Source organism: Microcebus murinus, chromosome 4 (assembly GCF_040939455.1).
Source record: "Microcebus murinus isolate Inina chromosome 4, M.murinus_Inina_mat1.0, whole genome shotgun sequence".
NCBI lineage: Eukaryota > Metazoa > Chordata > Mammalia > Primates > Cheirogaleidae > Microcebus > Microcebus murinus.
The window spans coordinates 67,404,445-67,425,909 of NC_134107.1; the positions used below are offsets into that span (position 1 = coordinate 67,404,445).

At 36.6% G+C, this 21,465-nt stretch overlaps 2 protein-coding genes across 6 annotated transcripts in view; one reads left to right on the top strand and one right to left on the bottom strand.

Moving 5' to 3' along the window:
* ANKRD42 (ankyrin repeat domain 42) overlaps positions 1-2,363 on the top strand; it is a 53,909-nt gene extending 51,546 nt beyond the window's left edge. The window contains exon 13 of the mRNA XM_076001402.1: positions 2,274-2,363. Coding sequence (XP_075857517.1) covers positions 2,274-2,363 — 90 coding nt within the window. The remainder of the gene's footprint in view (positions 1-2,273) is intronic.
* Positions 2,364-5,161: 2,798 nt separating this feature from the next.
* On the bottom strand, positions 5,162-21,434 carry CCDC90B (coiled-coil domain containing 90B). 5 transcript variants are annotated; one of them, XM_076002361.1, is made up of 9 exons: positions 20,905-21,429; positions 17,611-17,730; positions 15,897-16,000; positions 13,723-13,824; positions 12,943-12,984; positions 12,787-12,858; positions 12,644-12,697; positions 10,754-10,868; positions 5,162-5,767 (listed from the first exon to the last, which is right to left on the bottom strand). In XM_076002361.1, exons 1-9 carry the CDS (start codon positions 21,002-21,004, stop codon positions 5,709-5,711), a joined length of 768 nt encoding a protein of 255 aa, XP_075858476.1. In that variant the 5' UTR covers positions 21,005-21,429; the 3' UTR covers positions 5,162-5,708. The 5 variants fall into 5 exon arrangements, with proteins under 5 accessions (XP_075858476.1, XP_012591580.1, XP_075858478.1 ...); XM_012736126.3 differs by having other exon boundaries at positions 5,162-5,751; positions 20,905-21,427; XM_076002363.1 differs by lacking the exon at positions 15,897-16,000 and having other exon boundaries at positions 5,162-5,751; positions 20,905-21,434.
* Positions 21,435-21,465: the final 31 nt, after the last annotated feature.

The window sequence follows — 21,465 nt, forward strand, 5'->3', positions numbered from 1 at the left end:
TAGATTGCATTTACATTTACATTTAGAATTGCCTTCAGTCCCTAAGCACCATGATTCACATATTCAGTATCTCAAAATATAGGTCTCTTTTCCTGAGTTTAGGAGAACACACCTATTAGGGATAAATATATTTCTGGCTACTGTATGATGAGGAAATAAGTAATCCTGGTGAAAGATGTTCTCCAAATACAGAACTTTTGGAATTTGAAATTTTTTAACCTTCAACGAGCACTTACGTGAGGCCTATTGAATACCAAACACATATTTTCGTTAGAACTTGTTGTATGGTAAGACTTAGTTTGATAAAACAAGTTTGGTGTTAGTAGAGGCTTTGGTATTTAACCATTATTTATAGAATATTTGGAATCCTTAAAACCTGCAATAAGTTAGCATTATGTGAAAAGTAAAGAAATATATTATTATTTCTGGAAGTCTTATAACTCTATTAAAGCACTAGAAAATTGATTATATCTGACAAGTAGCTAAATCTTTTCCCTTGCATTTTCTATGTTCTTTCTCTAGTTCCATCTAGTTATAATAGATGAGGATAAAATCATGACCCACCTCAGTGTTGTTTTTGTTTTTTTCAGGGTTTGAGAGTTTTTTTCTTTTTTCTTTCTTTTTTTTTGTAATTTTAAAAATTTTTATTTATTCTCCCTGTGCATGAGACAGCATCTTGCTCTGTCACCCAGGTAGAGTACAGTGGCATTATCATAACTCACTGCAACCTCAAATTCCTAGGCTTAAGTGATCCTTGAGCCTTCTGCCTCTGCCTCCCAAGTAGTTGGGACTTCAGGTGCTCACCATGACACTTGGCTAATTTCTCTATTTTTAGTAGAGATGGGGTCTTGTTCTCGCTCAGGTCTTGAACTCCTGAGCTCAACCAATCCTCCTACCTCGGTCTCCCAGAGTGCTAGGATTACAGGTGTGAACCACCATGCCTGGCCCTCAGTGTTTTTCTTTCATGGATATCTTTGCGTCCAGTCCTAATAATCTTGAGGGGTACTTGAAACCAGGAAAAGGGAGGGTGATTTGAGCACTTTCTTTTCTGCTACTCTACTGCGGACTACTGAGTAGGAGATCTTATTCCTTTTTGTAATCTAAAATAATATATAGGGCAGTTGTAGGAACTGAATGATTGAGTGAACATGAACTTTGAAGTCAGACAAAAATCTAGATTTGAATCCTGCCATTTAATTAGTTTTGTGACCTTGCAGGAAGTTGTTTAACTTCTTTGACTTCTATTCCCTTGTCTATAAAATGTTGGTAATGCTACCTACTTTACCTTGTTTTGTATGTATAGTATGAAGTACAGAGGTGTCATATGCTAAGTCCTTATCAAAGGTTTGTTATTACTCTTCAGACTAGCTGGTAAGAGACCATCTGTATTATTCTATGTCCACATAAGACTGGCTGCTATAGGGGAGGGCTAGCATTTTCTCTATTCCATTTTCAAGCTTCTAACCAAAGGAAGGGGAGAGAACAGATGTGTGGTTCTGATTTTCCAGGTAGTGTTGGATAATGTCAGTTTAATTCCATGCTCACACACTACTATGGGTTCAACTAACTGGGCTCATTAGCAAAGGTATGGGCAGGAACATCTTGGAGAACTAACTCTAGGCCTCCATGGACACATGCTTTGTCCTGTTCTTGGAGCTTCTGCATTCAGATCTGTTGTAAGTCCAGAGCATTTTTGACTAGAAGAATTACTCAAATATGATTAACATATAGGGGGCATCCACTGTGTTCTTAGCCCTTCCTTGTTCCTTCCTCTGGCATTTGATTCTTCTGTGCTGGGTCATGAGAATACCAAGATGCATGAGAAATACACAGAAGCAGTGGGGGAGAGGGCAAAGTGGAAAGAAAGACTAGAGCAGTAGAGATGTCTAAACATGAAAGAGGGAATGGAGAAACCAGGAAATGTGATTCTTAGCACTATGGGACTTACAAAGAATCCTGAAGATAACATACTATTAATAATACTTTCTGTATTTCAGTTAGCAACATGTTAAATGCTAGTGTTTGTGGATATATTAGGTAGAGATAAGACTGAATGATTTCTTAAGGTGCCTCCCAGTCTTATGATTCAGCACAATATGATGCACTGTACTTCAGATTAGGGAATTCATTTACACAAAATCCTAAAAGAAATTTAATCAGAGTTAAAAATATGAGCATGGTTAATTTTTTTTCTTTTGAAGGGACATTGTAGAAAGATGAAAATGTGTGCTAGCATTAAAATTGTATTTAACTCTCTTTTCCTTTGTGTATAGGAAGACAGCTCTTCTTGCGAGTCAAGCAAAGAGAAGAGGAGAGTGAAAAAAAAGATGTCTTCTGGGGGAGTGTTTGTGAGAAGGTACTAATCAGTGAAATAATTTTAAATAAAATTGGTTTTTCTCTTTCATTTTAAAAATTGATATAAATGTAAATCAATCTAAACTGTTCTCAGAATTACTCTGATATACTATTCCAATTCTGAAGGCAAACTATGTTATATCAAAAGGATTTTTAAAATTCCATGGATTCAGTTGTGTACCTACTCCTAATATACTTTTTTTTTTTTTTTTGAGACAGAGTCTTGCTTTGTTGCCCAGGCTAGAGTGAGTGCCGTGGCGTCAGCCTAGCTCACAGCAACCTCAAATTCCTGGGCTCAAGCCATCCTTCTGCCTCAGCCTCCCGAGTAGCTGGGACTACAGGCATGCACCACCATGCCCGGCTAATTTTTTCTATATATATTAGTTGGCCAATTAATTTCTTTCTATTTATAGTAGAGACGGGGTCTCACTCTTGCTCAGGCTGGTTTCGAACTCCTGACCTCGAGCAATCCGCCCGCCTCGGCCTCCCAAAGAGCTAGGATTACAGGCGCGAGCCACCTCGCCCGGCTCAATATAGTTTTTATATCTCTACATAGGTAATTCAAGAGATTTGAGTAATTTATTTTGTAAGAATTCATATAAACTTTAAAAAATTAGGTGGTACAGTCTAATATCAAAAGAAATCTAGTTCTAGATATTAAAAATTCTATTATGGTGCCATAATATATTTCTTTCATTTTCTAAAGAGTCCCATTCACTACTAGTATAGATTTTTTTTTTTTTTTTGATTTTGCAAATGGCTTAACTTTTAAAAAGCATCTAGAGTTGGGAGAAAATGAACTTAAGACCAGCAAGTTTTAGAAAAGTACAACTTTACAATAACAAACAAATATCTCACTTAGGAAAATTTTACATAAATAAAACTTAGCTTTTGTAAAAGGCGAGAAATGCGTGCTTGGTAAGGATACTCATTTAAATAATATGCTTCAGAATTCAACCTTTGTTCTGTCTTGTGAGCTTTTAAAGAAAGGAATATAGAGTAGAGGCAGATTGGACAGGATATGAAACATAGAGCTTTATTATTCCTTCTTCCTTTATTCCTCCTTGAGCTTTAAAGATCAGTTGTACTATGCTGAACAAAAAAGAACTATGACATCTCAGTTCAGTTCTGACTTTAATTCTCTCTTTTCCTACCCGTTCCATCTTTCCCTTTCTTCCCTCCAAGAGCTAGCAAAGATATGTGACTATCTTGGGGACAGTTGTCTGGTTTCTTTCTCCCCCTGAAGATCTGATCACTAGCTTTGGGCTTCACTGGCAGCTATTTTCTCACCATACACCAGAATGCCTACCCTCTGGATCCTTGCATGTACCTTATATGGATGCTAAAGTCCATTTTGATCCAGTATCATGACTAGTTTGCCCTGACAAGAGTGCATTTGATTGCTGAGACCAGTTCAGTTGGTCAAGGGTCTGTAAGCTAGTGTTAAAAAATGGCTTATCTATCCTTTTGCTAACCCTTATATTCAGTATTGTTAATTTCTCTGTGGTTTTCAATAGGCTTTCAATCTATAGTAATAATAATTATGAATGTTTACTTTATGTGAGATCTGTGCCAAGTCCTTTACTATCTCTTCTTAATTATCACAATAGCCATATGAGGTAAGTATATTTTATAGACGGAGATTAAGTACTTATGCCTAGGATGATACAATGCAGAGCTGGGATTCTAACCTTGGCAGCAAAAGTTAAGAATCTGCATTCTCTTAACCACTATTGGAATTCCAAATCCATTTCCCTCATCTTCTGGGACTACACACAGCCTTTTCCCTTCTAACCTGATAAAACCCAAATGTTAATACCAAACCTGGAAGCAGTTTGTTATACTTGCTCCAGTTTTCTCTAGTTTCTTTCTGTGCCAGTGAAGTAGAAAATACCTATATAGGGTTCTAATCTATTCTCCCCCTTTCCATAGTAATAGCATTTATCTGGGCTTGTGGCTGCTCAGGATAAGGACTAACTTCCCAGCTTCCCTTGCAGCTAAGATAACAAGTTGTGTCCAATAGGATGTGAGCAACTATGGTATGTAAAACCTTAGGGTCATCCCCCTCAAGGGAAAGGACTTGCTCACTTCTTGCCCCTTCCTTCTTCTGGAATGTGAATGTGGTGGTTAGTAACTAGACCTTGTCAATGAGGGCAACACTAGGATGTAGAGCAGGCGTCCTCAAACTACGGCCCGTGGGCCATATACGGGCCGCTTAGCACACTTATCCAGCCCTCCGGGTGTTTTTGCCGCCACTGCCTGTCCTGCTTAGCAGCCGACTCGTTCTGGGCCCTCAGTGCACACTCTCCAATGGTCTGCCTGACAGTGAACTGGCCCCCTGTTTAAAAAGTTTGAGGACCCCTGAGTAGAGCAATAAGATGAGGAGCAAGGACCCTGACACTCTGGGGCTGGCATATTATCCCTAGAATGTTCACACTGGCTATAAGATAGAAATAAACCTAATCTTATTTATTTATTTTCTTTGAAATTACATATGATCTACTGATATATAAGAAAAAAACAGTAGACCCAATAACAACAAAACAAAAATCTGAATTTCCCTATCAGTTTCCCGAGAGTGGGTACTATATATCAATAAATGTCTGCTGCATTTAAATGAATCATTAAGAAAAGCTTTTTTTTTTTTAATTTTTAAAATTAAAAAAATTTTTTAAATTTAAGATGGGTAAGTTAAGAAGTAGAGATAAATTGGTTTCTGTGAATCAGAAATTTAAAAAAGACATAAAAACCAGAGCTCAATATTTAGCAACATTACAGATTTCATACTAAATGAAATCACTTGTACTACAGCACACATTATTTTAATTTATTGTTTTAGTACATTACAAAAGAAAATATCTAGTTATGTTTATAGTCACTTAAAATCCAAACAACTGTTATAATAACCTTTTATTTTATATAAAAATGTAATTGTGCAATAGTTACCAAGAAAGTTAAATCTACTAATTAGTACTTAGGCTAGGGAACAGTTTTCAGATTTTCAGCAGATACCAACAAAATCCTACACAATTTACACAGTTGAAGCAAACATAAAAAACCTCTGGTTCAGTTTCTATGAACCATCAATAGGATAAGGACAAAATGCCTTTCTATCTCAAATCAGGTTTTGAATGGTAGCTTTCCAATATAATAAAATAAAGACACACATACAAAATAAAGACAAAATATCTCTTCCCATTCTAAAACACGTCTCGTTTTTCCATATATACTTTGAATAATCTTGTAGTAAGTTTCTGCTGCAACTGACAATGTTCAAAATAAATCTATGCTGGTTTAGTGTTCTAAGAAGACAACAGAAGCAGTAGTAGGAGCATTAATCGTTCTTCCAGAATCTATAAAATCCCAATGCTATTGCCAGGCAAGCAAACACTGAGGCTGTGAAAAGAAGAGACTATGTTACAGGTCATGTATTTGTGATTATTTTGCAGAGATAAACAGAATAATGTTATCTTCAATTTAAACAAAGAGCAAAAAACAAAGGAAATCCAACCAATATTCTACCCTATTTTTTATTAGAAAATTAAATTAAGGATAAAAAGATATTCTTAAGGGCAAGATCACAGCCAATTCTTAAAAGGTCCTATATTTGAAAAAAGAATAAGGATGACAATAATTTAAAAATGTAGATGTCAGAATCTGTAACTATTTAGTATCATTAACATTAGCATTATTAATGACTACTTTAATTATATATTGATTTCAGATCTTATGAAAAGTAGAAAACTATCCTTCTCCATATTAAAAAATTATGTAATTAGACTACTATAATAGAGATCCATATATCTATGAGAAGAAAATTTTAGTTGCCTTTTCAGTATATTTTAAAATAACGTCTTTCATAATTGTTAAAAAAAATGAAATGTTAATGAAAACCCTTAAATCAAAAACTCAGTGAGGTAGAAGGAAAGGCAGACAAAGCATCAGGCTTTTCAAATCGTAAACACAACACCTGTTCTTTTTTTTTTTTTTTGAGACAGAGTCTCACTCTGTTGCCCTGGCTAGAGTGAGTGCCATGGCATCAACCTAGCTCACAGCAACCTCAATCTCCTGGGCTCAAGCGATCCTCCTGCCTCAGCCTCCCGAGTAGCTGGGACTACAGGCATGCGCCACCATGCCCGGCTGATTTTTTGTATATATATTTTTAGTTGGCCAATTAATTTATTTCTATTTTTGGTAGAGACGGGGTCTCGCTCAGGCTGGTTTCGAACTCCTGACCTTGAGCAATCCGCCCGCCTCGGCCTCCCAAAGTGCTAGGATTACAGGCGTGAGCCACCGAACACTAAGTATCTTGTCTTACTACCAATGGGCAATTATATATTCTCCCATTTGATCCTGCTACTATTTAACCTGCCACATACCGTGTTTCCCTGAAAATAAGACCTACCCATGAAATAAGCCCTAGCAAGATTTCTAAGCATTTGCACATTATAAGTAAGCCCTACCCCAAAAATAAAACCTAGTGATGGGTGTGGCTACGCAGCATATCTGCACAACCCATGCATTTCCTCGAGGAGCGGTAAAGAAGAGAGATTGGGACCAATGGTTCTAAAGGAAATAGAGTGGCAAGAAATTCAGGATGGAACTCGGGGTTTGAAGAGTTATGATGAAGTTCCAGAAGGAGACCACTTAACTATATTTGGATAAATGTAGATTGTTGTACCGTACTTAAAAAAAAATAACACATTCCCTGAAAATAAGCCCTAGGGTGTCTTCTTGAGGAAAAATAAATATGAGACCCTGTCTTATCATCGGGGAAACACGGTAGTGTGCTAGTGTGCTCAGCAATTACATACACTACTTTATTTAACCATAACTAAAACCCTATGAGATTAGTTTTATTATCCCCATTTTACAGATGAGGCAGCAAGCCCAAAGCTCTATTGCTAGCAAGTAGTAGAGCCAGGATTTAAGACTAAGTGTACCTGACTCCAAAGCTGTTTTTTGTTTTTTTCTTTAAAAACATTTTGTTTCCTTTATTTCTACTGTGACACCTGAAGGACTTGCCATTTTTTTGAGCCACATAGTGCTATCTAGGTAGTTACAGCCTCTGCTAACTTAGAGCTTATGTTTTAGATAATCAAATGAACAATTATTTATTGTGAGGAGGGATTATTTCATTCCTTTATTAGAATACACAACACAATTATAACTGCATTTAACTTTTGTATTTTTTGTTGCTGTTATTTTAGCTTTTATGTGTCATTGCTGTTGTTATGCTAACTATGGAGTCATCCCAAATTACTTTTAAATTTGTTGTTTATCTTCTGTGGCCTGCCTACGAGGCATTCTACATACAGTACAATTCTTAGGTGAGCATGTGCCTTGGTACATTTTAAGCACTCTATAAACATTAGCTTTTATTATTTATCTGCCCAGAACAAAATCTGCCACATTAACTATATAGATTAAATGGAAACTGCACCATCTTACACCTCTTGCTTCTTTGGCAACAGTGTTCTGGGCCAAAGGGTGGTATCTGACCCAAGATGGACAGACCTTCCAGACTCCTTTTATGGGATTTTCGTAATTGGAACTAAGGAAAGGGGATAATTTCTCCTGCTTAGTGAAACTGTAATAAGAGTGTCTAGAAGCTATTAGTGGCAATGTTTCTAACCCATGAAGGAAGCTGGTATGAGAAAATGAGGCAGACATTCACAGACAACATAAAGAGTAAGTCTGATTCCAATTATCCTCGTGGTTAGGCTATAACTCTGCTCCTTCCATAGTTCAGTAGGAAGCCAACACTTGCTCTTTTATTCCTAAGCTAGTTCAAGCTGGATATATGATACTTAAAACTAAAAGAGTACTGACTGATACATGTTCAGAAATCAAATAATCAAACTGATTAACATTTATAATTTGATAAGGATTTCTTCTCTAAGGGAAATGCAAGATCTTTAATGCTGGGGCTTTGAGAGCTGAATGAAGATTTTCTCCCCCTGTGTTCATGACTGAATGTGTGAAACTCAGATAAACAGTGTATTATTGTCTTAGTGGCAACATCTCAGGTATTCTAGAACCCAAAAGATCCACTGATGACATTAACTTCCCACCTGTTTAAAGTGTGGGATTCAGGCTTCCTAAAAGGCTTACCAACAAAGCAGGAGTAACATATATTTTGAGATGGATAAAGAGAAATACCTCAGTACTTTTGATTGCAAATCCTCAGGGAAAAAAGAAAAGAAGGATGACTTAGGAAACATCTTTTTCTAAACAATGACTAACTTGCTAATTTCTTTTGCCACTGCCTCTGAGTCTATTAGATTCTGCCTTGTATATATCCACTGTTAAATGAAAGCTTTTTGGAGATCACCATCTTTAAAGTGAGGGTAAAAAGGATTTTGTTTTTAACTAAGATATTGATTCTTTAGGTAAATACTGTGGAGGCAGCTGAGTGGAATTTGAAGCCCTTCCTAACCTGTGTTACTTTGGGATTGATTTTGACACTGGGAATGAACACTCCAAACTAGGCAGTTTCAGAATTTTCTGAGCATTATAAGTGGACTGAAGGGCTCTGGTTCCAGAGACTTTGCTAGAATAAGGATTTTCAAATTTTTTTTTAGCCTTAGAAGCCTTCCTTCAAATGAATCTTAAACAGAAGCCCAGGGTTTTAAAGAGATAAAAATTGAGCTACCCAAGTTGAAGAAAGGAAAGGGATACATATCATTTGAGGGCTGGGGGCTCCATTTTCACCCTTACATTAGTGGTGACTGCACAGAGAACCACAGATGGTATAAATCAGCAATTTTATTTTAGACAGCAATTTGTTAAAAACAAAAAATTTTTAAATTGCATTATCTTTTTGATCCCCAATTTTAAATGTTTGTAGCTTTGTTATATCTAAGTACTAGCACCAGGGCATAAAATGTGTATGTGACATACATATAGCTGTTCAGTTCGCTATTATTCTTTTCTTTTTGAGACAGAGTCTCACTCTGTTGTCTGGGCTAGAGTGAGTGCCATGTGTCAGCCTAGCTCACAGCAACCTCAAACTCCTGGGCTCAAGCGATTCTGCTGCCTCAGCCTCCCGAGTACCTGGGACTTTAGGCATGTGCCACCATGCCCGGCTAATTTTTTCTATATATATTAGTTGGCCAATTAATTTCTTTGTATTTATAGTAAGAGACAGGGTCTTGCTCTTGCTCAGATTGGTTTCGAACTCCTGACCTCGAGCAATCCGCCTGCCTCGGCCTCCCAGAGTGCTAGGATTATAGGCGTGAGCCACTGCACCGGCCTCTATATATTTTTAGTTGGCCAATTAATTTCTTTCTATTTTTAGTAGAGATGGGGTCTCGCTCTTGCTCAGGCTGCTTTTGAATTCCTGACCTTGAGTGATCCTCCCACCTCTGCCTCCCAGAGTGCTAGGATTACAGGCGTGAGCCACTGAGCCCGGCCGGTATTGTTCCTAATAATGAAAAATTAGAAGCAGAATGCCTGTTAATAAAGGATTGGCTAAATAAATTATGGCATTTTAATGTAAAGGAAGTACTATACTTTCTAATAAAAAGATGTCTGTGTATACACTGATATGGAACAATATTTAAGACATTTCGTTAAATTTTTAAAAATTGTGGAGCAGACTGTAATATACAATTTAATTATTTTTATAAAGTATATATATTAATTATATACAAAGAAAAAACTTAGAAATATTTACTACTAATAATAAATACACATGGGGAAAGGATTTTGAAGGCTTTCACTTTTATTGCTTTTGAATTATATGAATAAATTTTAATGAAAATACATTACTTTTTATAAAAAGTAAAAAGACAAATAATACTTGAGTAGGGCATTTTTCCTAACTCATTAGGGCCCTGTAAGTGGCTCAGGTCAGATGGTACTTAAGGGGCTCAGTATGTGACAATCTAATATTTGGGTAGAATCTGTGCTGAGTCAGTTGATTCAAGACAAGAGATTATCACACCACTACCACCAAGCTTGTTATGGTTTTAATGGCTTGTATATACTGTATTGATTTTTCTTTCTAATCCCACTCAAATCGTTATGAAGGATATAAGGAATAAAAAGCAAATTTTCATTCTTTTCACTGTGGAATACCTACTTTATCCTGGTATCATTTTGTACTTGTGTTTATATATTTCTTTGATATCCATATGCTCTCACCTATTAGTAAGTTACAGAGTTGCCTGTTAAATTTATATCCTGAGATTAGAACTTTCTAAAAGGACTACAGGGGATCAAGCAATACAGAAGCCTTATTATAGCTCCTTCTGTTTTTTTTTTCCTGTGCCTACATTGTTATCTTGGTAGACAGGAACTAACAGGTCCCATTCTTCACAAAGGGCAGGGGGGCAAAAACGGAACAAGTTTATATACTAAATGATAGCAATTCCTTTTTCTGACAAAGTCTTACCTGCAAGATAACGAATTGTCTCAAGTTTGTTAGACTCCATCAGTGTTTTTAAGAAAGCAATTTCAGTGTCAATTTTATTACTGGTCTCTGAAATAACACTTTTGGTTTGGGTATCCTGTAGTAAATAAGAATAAATAAGAGAACTACTTACATTAGAAACCCTTACTTATGGGCTAATTGTGCATTACAAATGTCTTAATTGAGGAAACAGTAAAAGTACAGTGGTATTAAAAAACATTAAATGAACACTACAAACTGACAAATCACATACCTTTTGCTTTCCTATTTGAAGATCATTTCTTAGGATTATCACATACTGGGCATATTCTATTATAAACCTCCTAATAAAATATTTGAGACTTAAATATATAAGAGGATAAACTGAGAAGGAAAAATTTTAGTCACAGAACTATCACTTTATGTGTGTATTGTCCTTAGAATATTATAGATAAAACTTTAAATATATTCTGCAAATAAAAAATCAACAAGGTTTATACTATGAACTGGCACTAATATTAAAGGAACTGGCAGAAATACCTGATGGGTAACATTGAATGCTATGTTTATAGGGGCCAAAGGGTAACAGGAGAGATAAGAAGGCACCTAGAGCTCAGAAACTGGTTGTGAAAGAATTTGCTGTATTTCCCTGTTTATCTCCTTTATCTGGTCAAGAAGAAGAGATTAGTATTCTTGGAAGGACAAATGTGATCTTCTATTAAATTATGAGCAAGAGTGATGGCTTTGAACTTTTAAGAAAAGGACTAGGCTGAGTCAGACAGCAGAGTTTTACTCAAGCCATAGAGAGTAATAATTACATTTTAGAATTATTATTGAAAAAAAAATTATTGACAAGAGGCAGTAGTTCTGAGTTATTAAGTTTAGAATCCAGGTTCTTTTCCAAACTGTACCACTTATTAACTGGTGATCTTAACCCCTCTGTGCCTCATTTTTGAAACTGGTAAAATGTGAATAATAGTGCCTACCTCACAGAGGATGATATGAAGTTTAAGTGAATTAACAGAAACAAATAAAGCATCCAAAATAGGATCTGGCACATTAACAAAAATACTATGATCTTTCAGAATTTTAAGATACTTAACTGAGCCTAGGCACTCATTTAAATACCAAATGTGAAATAGTAACACCAGTAGTGAATCTTTGTCTTTTAAAAAGTAGTATTATTTTCTATATAAAAATAATAGTTTTAAAAAAGTACGCTATGTGGAAAGTTTGATTCTTACTCTGAAGTCACAGCTCATGTATGACTATCTTACCTGGTGGTAACTCCCATAAAAAGCTGGCTAGCTATAATACCGTGTTTCCTCGAAAATAAGACAGGGTCTCATATTTATTTTTCCTCAAGAAGACACCCTAGGGCTTATTTTCAGGGGATGTGTTATTTTTTTTAAGTAGGGTACAACAATCTACATTTATTCAAATATAGTTAAGTCATCTTCTTCTGGAACATCATCATAATTCTCCAAACCCTGAATTCCATCCTGAATTTCTTGCCACTCTATTTCCTTTAGAACCATTGGCCCCAATCTCTCATGTCCAGTAACAGAGCTCTCATGGGGCAGATGAGAAGGGCTGCTCTTCTTTACCACTCTGTAAGGAAATGCATGGGTTATGCAGATATGCTGCACAGCCACATCCATCACTAGGTCTTATTTTTGGGGTAGGGCTTATATTGTGCAAATGCTTAGAAATCCTGCTAGGGCTTATTTCATGGGTAGGTCTTATTTTCGGGGAAACACAGTAGCTATAAGGAAACCATATATTCTACAGGGCTAGCCCTTTAAAGTCCAAACTTATAAACTGATACACATAAAAGCAGTTATACAAGGCATAAGAACTGTACAAAAGAGAAATTTTTACATACTACTTTACCTTTTTTGTAAATTCTGTGGTTGCTTCCATAAGTTGCTTTTCTTGATCTGTAAACTATAGGATGTGAAGCAGCAAAAAGTTTAAAAAACAAAAAGACTAAAAAGGAATAAGTAACAAAGAAAGTACGTCTAAAAGCACATTACCATATCTGTTACTCTGCTCCTTTCTAGGTTGATGTCCAGTTTATTATCTGCTCTGATTCTACTGGTTTCATGCTATAAAGGAAATAAAAATATTTTTTAAAAAAGATCTTGTAATGAGTATTCTGAAATTAATAAGTAGAAAAAAATTTCACTTACTATTAGTTGTTGCTTAACGTGGTCTAATTCAATTTTCATTTTCTAGGTATAAGAAAGATCACATGCAATTAGCAGTAAACCGTGATTTATTTTAAAAATTTAAAACCCCGGATTAGCAAAATTTGGACATTCTATGGATTTCTAATACAGAATTTGTTAAAGAAAAAGTTTTAAAAAGAAACTAATAAACTATCATATTTGGAAAATAAATCTTATGAATAAAACATTAGAAAGTACATTTATATTTTAATATTAAATTTTACTTTTAAAAATGATTTCTAAATTTGAAAATATTTAAGCTAGAGGATAATATAACTTAAAATTCTGATTTAACTACAAAAACATAGTTTTCTCTTAAGTGATAAAGACAATTAGTACAGGATCAAGTCAAACCAAAAATGCCACATTACTTTCAGTTCTGAGAACATTACATTATGAGCTACACTAGAAATTTTATAGAATAAATATAGAACTCAAAGATTTTCCATTTTATGTGACTTTTATATGTATAAAATATAACTCTTATTCTTCACTGTGCAAAAACTATGATATATACATAGAAAGATTAGGTATGGTTAAATAAACAGTATACACTTTATCTAAAAACTTGTTAATTGTTTAATAACCACATAAAATTGTTAGTTGGTCATATTAACTTATTCACCAAGTAAAACACTTGTGAGATCAGTTATTTATTTAAAAAATTTTTTTTTACTTTATACGCTATTTTTACTGTAGAGATCAGTTATTTTATGAGTAATAATTTAAAATTAGTATCACCTCATTCTCTGCTCTCAGATTTGCAAATTCACTTTTCTCTAGGATGACCATGTCTTTCCTGATAGAGTCCAAATGAGCCATTAGCTGTTGTACTGTTATTTCCTAGAAAACAAAATAAAAATAATCTAGTGATTTATGGAATGCCATCCTTTTATTTTTATTTATTTTTTGAGACAGAGTCTCACTCTGTTGCCCAGGCAAGAGTGCCATGGCATTAGCCTAGCTCACAGCAACCTCAAACTCCTGGGTTCAAGCGATCCTCCTGCCTCAGCCTCCTGAGTAGCTGGAACTACAGGCATGCGCCACCATGTCCAGCTAATTTTTTTCTATATATATTTTTAGTTAGCCAATTAATTTCTTTCTATTTATAGCAGAGATGGGGTCTCGCTCACGCTCAGGCTGGTCTCAAACTCCTGACCTTGAGCTATCCTCCCGCCTCAGCCTCCCAGAGTGCTAGGATTATAGGCGTGAGCCACCAGCCAGCCTGCCATCATTTTATGGAATTGTTTTCATGAAATTTAAAAGAATTTGTTAACATGCTACAACGTATGATGTTGATTGGCTAAGTAAAAAAAAATATGAAACCTAAATATCTGAAATATAGAAATGAAAAAGAAGAGATTTAAGAAAGAAAAAAACATTGTTAAGTAGTCAACTAAGTGTGCTGTTGTAACTACTGTGGAGCCATCAGAATATTCAGATTATAAGCAAATTCACAATATAATTGAATTCTTAGATTGAGGAGACTTGACTTAGTATAGCCCTTTCTGAAGTGATCAAAGTATATAGCTTGTTATGCCTATGGCCCTGAGCCTTAGCTCCATCCTTCATAACATCTTTGAGCCTTATTCTATCCTATGTCAGCAATAGGGTTAGGCTCAAGGGTAGAACGGGACTTTAACTTCACACACCAATAATAAAAAAGCCAAAAGTTTAATAGTAATATCCCTGTACCCAATCCTACATTTTGTATGTAGGATTAAATGGTCCTACCAGCATGAAGACTCCTCAAATCATAGTTTTAATTCACTTCTTACATTACAGGTAAAATTATAAAAATTAAAGAGTAAATTACTTTTGTTAAAAATGTCAGTAGCTCCATATAGCCTTTTCAAGGTTAGCTCAGAGCTTTGTGGGAACTAATTAAATGGTTGGCTTTTTCTTTAGAGGATTTACTATGATCCCAGGTAAGCTAGCTAAAATAATGCATATACAAATTTAAAGGTAAGTTAAAGGTAGGGGCTGAATGTTTTAATTCTAAGTGTCTATTTGGACATTACAGTAAAAATCTTTAAAAGCTTTTGATTCTCAATGACCCTTAAAGTAATGACATTTTATGCAAGGGATTCTAATTCTATGTGAGAAATCCTCATTTTTCTTTCCATGCTGTAAAATATTTATCTGAGGAAGACTAGACTTAAAAAATTAAAATTTAAAAAATATTACCATGGGAAGAAAACAGAATCTTGAACATAGTGAATTATTTATGATTGACAGAAATGAATTATTATTCCAGTTAAGTTCATTTAGCCTATTCTATCCTTTATATAAAATTACTGCTTTTTGTCCATATCACTACAATGAAAAGTTACAAATTACTCCTGAGTCCGTCTTCCATGGCAAAATAGAATTTTACCTACTTTCTGAGGCTGTTAGAGATTAAATAATATATGAAAAGTACCCAGCACTTTGCCTCTTACATCTTAAGTTCTTAATAAATAGGACTGACTTTAAAGATGTTTATCGCCAGTCAAATTAAATCATCTTAGCCAGGCAATTTATTAAGTTGTTCCCTGGCATGCAAGTCCCTTTGAGCTTTCTAAGTCTGTGAAAATTACCCAAAACATACATATGACAGCAGTAAAATATACTTATTATATAGAAAGGTTAGTACTTCTACTGTGGTGGGCTTTCTGGGAGAAAAAGTTATTTCACTAACAATGAAAGATTTGGCAAAATTCTGTTCTCCGTGTTACAGTCTTGTTATAATTATTTTAACTCTTTAGTCCTAGATACTAACTTTACTAATGGTTTTTCTTTTTTATTTTGTGGTCCCTTTAGAGAGAACAAGGAAGATATAGGTGTGTCTGGAAGGCCAGTGGGTAGACAGAGATATAGTTATGAAAAAGATTACCTAATAAAACTGTCAGAAGTGATAAAAATGAATATATTACCTGTTGAGCTTGAGTGACCATCTCCTTATAGATAGTATCCAGGGTGACATTTGATAAAGTGGTTAATGCTGATACAATTGTTTCTGCTTGTGTTTTGTCAAATCCTGTAGGCAGCAAATAGGTATTTGTATTTTTTAAAAAGTGCACATTCTTGTAAGAATAGAGCTTTCTACAAGACTTAAGTTTTTATACTCTTTTAAAAAAATGGTTACAATTAAATATTTGACAGATAAAAGCACTCTACAATTCTAATTTCCTTGTCTTCCCTCACATCTATATCAACACTGGATATTCCTAGGCTTTTTTATTTAAAAAAATTTTTTGGCTGGGCACAGTGGCTCACGCCTGTAATCCCAGCACTCTGGGAAGCCAAGGTGGGTGGATTGTTTGAGCTCAGAAGTTTGAGACCAGCCTGAGCATGAACGAGACCCCGTCTCTACTAAAAAAATAGAAAGACATTAGCTGGACAACTAAAAAATGTATACATATAAAAAAATTAGCCGGGCATGGTGGTGCATGCCTGTAGTCCAAGCTACTCAGGAGGCTGAGGCAGGAGGATTGCTTGAGCCCAGGAGTTTGAGGTTGCTGTGAGCTAGGCTAATGCCATAGCTCCCTAGCCTGGGCAACAGAGTGAGACTCTGTCTCAAAAAAAAAAAAAAAAAAAAAAATTTTTTTTTTTTTACAGACAGGGTCTTGCTCTGTCACCTAGGCTGGAGGGCAGTGGCCTGATCATAGCTCACTGTAACTTTGACCTCCCAAGCTCAAGCAATCATCCATCTCAGCCTCCCAAGTAGCTGGGACTACAGGCATGTGCCACCATGCTTGGCTAATTTTTTAAAAAATTTCTTGTAGAGACAGGGTCACATTATATTGCCCAGGCTGGTCTCAAACTCCTGGTCTCAAGCAACCCTCCAGTCTCTATCTTTGGAATTGCTAAGATTTCGGGCACTAAGCCACCTGACCAGCATTTTTTTGAGTGTATAATTGGCATTAAAAATGGCACCGCATTGTTATTTTAATTTGTACTTAAATTTACATTTCTTTGATTGGTAATGAGGTTAAGCACCTTTACACATATTTTTTGGTTATTTATATTTAGTTTTCTGTGTGCTACTGTTTAAAGCTTTTGCCCACTTTTTCTATAAAGTTGTTGATCTTTTATATTTAGCTTTTCATCTATCTGAAATTTAGTTTTCAGTAAAGGGATCTAATATATCTTTTCTCAATGGCTAGTCATTCATTGTAGCTTATTTATTAAATAATCCTTCCTTTCCCTAATTTGTAATGCCTTTATCACATGCTAAATTCATATACATATGTGTCTGAATACCATTCGGTTCTATTAATCAACTTTTCTATTCCTGTAATAACATATGATTTTAGTTACTGTTTTGATATACGGTAATTTTTTGTGTTGTTCTTTGATTTTTTTCTATTATTCTTAAACATCTGTACTTCCACATAGACTTTAGTATCAGCCTGGGAACTCTAGTTTTTTCTTTTTACATAACTGGAATTATTCTGCGCTTACAATTTTATATAATGCTGTTTTCAATTAACATATTTTGAGCATATCAGTAAATGTAAAATATTTCTGGATGGTACTTCTATTTAAATAGCCTTAGTTTTTGTAACAGTGATACTGTCTTGACTAGGCAATTTATTGTATGAATGCTATATTTTTCTTCTTTCAAGAGGTATTCATGTCTCTCACCATGAGTTTCCAAGTCTTGCACCAATGCATGGGTATCAAAAGTTAATTTTCTTTGTTCTAAAGGAGTTATGTCCACTGGCCTCCGATCATATCCTTCCTTGGTTGTGGTGGTGAAGAAATCTGAAAAGAGAATACAACACCTTTTTTTCCCCCTTGTAGTAACTGATAGAGGTATTATACTGTAGCTTCTATATCATTTTCCCCATCTATTTATAATATAGTTCCAGCTCTTCTAATTGGGAATTTTATAATCACACACAAGTTAATTGACTCTCCTGAGCCTCTCTTTTATCTGACATTATTCTCAGTCAGTCTAAAATTGTAATATAATGTACATCAAATGCTTTGGGTATCACTGCCTCAACTCTAACTGCTGAAGAGCACAAACTTTCCAACTTTGACTATGTATGCTGAGAATACAGAAGGATATGTGGAACATTTATTCCTTATATGTGCTCAAATATTTATGTAATATTTTGCTTAGTCCCCACAATCCTATGAGGTAGGTGCCGATACCCTCCCTGGCAGTAGGACTTAAGTTTCACTCCTCCGTAATAAAGCCCCTGGGTATTTGTAGTAGGGTATTATGAGCAGTTCAACTCATAAGTGCTCCTTAGAGTCTTTGCAGGGATATTAATAGGTAGAGATGAAACAACCAGAATCAGTGATTCCAGGTCAAGGTGGAATAACAGGCCCTTAATAATTTAAGTTCCCAGAACTTAAACACTGTCTAAACTGCCAAATCTTTCATTGTTACTTTTGATTCTTTCATGCTTATATTCTTTTGGATATTAATAGGTAGAGATGAAACAACCAGAATCAGTGTTTCCAGGTCAAAGTGGAATAACAGGCCCTTAATAATTTAAGTTCCCAGAACTTAAACACTGTCCAAACTGCCAAATCTTTCATTGTTACTTTTAATTCTTTCATACTTATATTCTTTTTTGTTTTGTTTTTTACAGTGCGAAACAAATTCAGAGTTTAAAGCCTTCACAAAGCAACTAAGTCATATATTGTGGATTGGAACTCTGGCCCATCTTATACCAAGCTCCTTTTTACTGGCAAAGTCCAGAGTTTACTTTTGAAAAAAACATGGAAAATAGTGTTTCATTAAATCTAAACTGTAAGCTTTATATTAATTTACTGCTAACTTTAGAGCTGAAACACTTCAGTGACATGGCTGGTTATTTTTGTCAGGAACTCAAAGAATGGGCATTACAGCATATGTTCTTAAATGCTGGTCTATTAACATGCACTACACTCGTCGCATCAGAATTGCCAGGATTGATACATTAAATAATAAACTAAGAGATCCCTGGGCTCCACCCCTAGAGAGGGACTTAGTTGTTCTGGGATAGGGCCTGAGAATCTCTATTTTTAAAAGCATTTCTAGTGTTTCTGATGTTCTAAGTTTGCATAGTAGTAATGACTAGAAGTCCAGCACTACTAGGCATAAAACGAAGACAAATCACATTACCTTCCTATGTCTTTGCTTATTTATCTTTAAAAAGGGAATTGGACTAGATGATAAATAAGGTCCTTCTATGGGTCAGAGGTCAAAAGGTTTCAAATTCCATGATTACTGACATTATTAGGTAAATTTAAACTCATTGTACACAGCAAACATTCAATAAATACCTGTTGAGTGAGGAGGGACACAAATCATAATTAGTTGTAAGAGGAGACTTAAAGTTTCTCTAAGAACTCTCAGACTCAAGTGGGATAACTCCATTAAGTTAAAACATTAAACTTTACTTATGGTGACATATTTCCCAGTATGATATGTACTTCAAAGTTCATTCTCTAAAAATGTTTAATTTTATGTTTTTATTTGCATATGTAAAACAAAGAATATCTCACAGTTAACAAAGATGAGATCTGGATGATTTTCTAGGATTCAAAAAATGCCAACTCCTGTTTGCAAAGTCCATTATAATGTATGTGCATGCTAAACACCCAAATATGTAACCAGACTTTGTGAATGACCTTGCCAGCTAAACAGCAATCTTATAGATCAGCAGTCCCCACCCATGTTGGCACCAGGGACCGGTTTCACAGACTACAGTTTTTCCATGGATATGGGGAGGCAGGAGGATGAGGGGATGGTTTCAGGATGTTTCCAGCACATTACATTTACTGTGCAGCCAAACCTCTCTGCTAACGATAATCCGTATTTGCAGCTCTTCCCCAGCACTAGCATCATCGCCTCAGCTTCACCTCAGATCAGGCATTAGATTCTTACAAGGAGTGCGCAACCTAGATTCCTCGCATGCACAGTTTACAGTAGGGTTCCCGGTTCTATGAGCATCGAATGCCTCCACTGATCTGACAGGAGGCAGAGCGGTGATGCAAGCCACGAGGGGCAGCTGTAAATGCAGATGAAGCTTTGCTTGCTCGCCCACCGCCCACCACTCACATGCTGTGCAGCCCTGTTCCTGACAAGCCACGGACTGTTCATCAGTCCATATCGGTCCTTGGCCTAGGGGTTGGGGACCACATGGCAGATCAGTAACTGCAGTTTTGACTGCAGCTGTCACTGGTGTGAGTAAATGAAACAGTGAGCAACAAAGTGAAACTTCAGAGCACAATTAACAGTGTAGAGGTGGGAAGATGTGTTTGGGTACTGAATGGCTCAGTTTACCTGGCAATTAAGATTTAAGAAGGTAAACAATACTAAGTACGAGGTGCCTATTTTGTGGACAAATGTAAGGAGTATAAAAATTGGGAAAACAAAAACAAGCCAACTGTTGAAACATTTCTCAGAATAAAGTCAGATGTTCTTCAGGATGCACTAACAGGGGTGCAACTGACAGGTTCCAGTATTCATTTTGTTTTTGAATGGCTACGATATGATTGCAATGTACCGAGAATTACAGCAAGAATAAAGCAGACCTGACGTGGGCTCGAGGCTAGAACCTAAGTAAGTCTAAATTTGGAGAGTAAAGAAAAGAAATCCCTATGCTTGCTCCTGAGAGACCTACGTAATTACCGGCCTCCTGTCACAGAAAAAATGGAAACCCGGGCTCAGGAAGAAGCCGGGCGAGATGCCCAGGCCTTCAGAGGCTTGCTCTCAGAAGTGAAAGGCGGTTCTCTTTTCAGTCCTAGAACTTTGGGGCGAGCTTGGGCGAGTTGGGCGAAACCTCGGCCCAACCTCGGCGATTGGTATTGCCGGCATCAGGCGTGGACTGGGGAGGGCGTGGCACCTTCGCCTCACGTTCGCCTAGCGGGCACAACCCACGGGAATCGTATCCCTAGAGAGCACTCAGGCATCGTTAACACGATGCCTCGTCTCACCTCTCCGCAGGACCGGCGAGAAATGCCCCCGGGGAGTTGAAGCCCAGCAGTTCCCTCTGCTTTTAGAGTTCAAGAGCCGCCAAGCCCACCGACTCCTCATGTCCTTAGAGGTTTCCGGTTGGTAGGAGGAGGCGGAAGTCGGGCTGAATCTCGCTCAGGCTTTCGGGAAGGGTAGTTCTGGCGCCTCAAGAATCCTGGGAAATGTAGTTTTCGATCTGTTACACGACAAACTTCCACCGCAGGAGCGAACCGCGGCCCCTCCAAAGCTGGGCCTCTTCACAGACGTGCCCACAGTTCACTAGCATAGCTCAGAGCTTCTCCGCTTCTCCCACCGCCCCTTCCCGACCTGTGAACACCGTTACCGCCCTAAGACAGCGGGATCTTGTCGGAGAACCTTCCGGCGCCCATTTCCTGGCAATGAGTCCAACAGCAGGTTCCTGCTACTTAGCAAGTGGCCGTTGTGCGCCCGCCTCGGTGGGAGACGGAGGCGTATCTAACCGCACAGCCACCTGGGGCCTGAAGTCCTCGGCCGCCGAGCGTCCCGGAGGGCCGTGCGTGGCG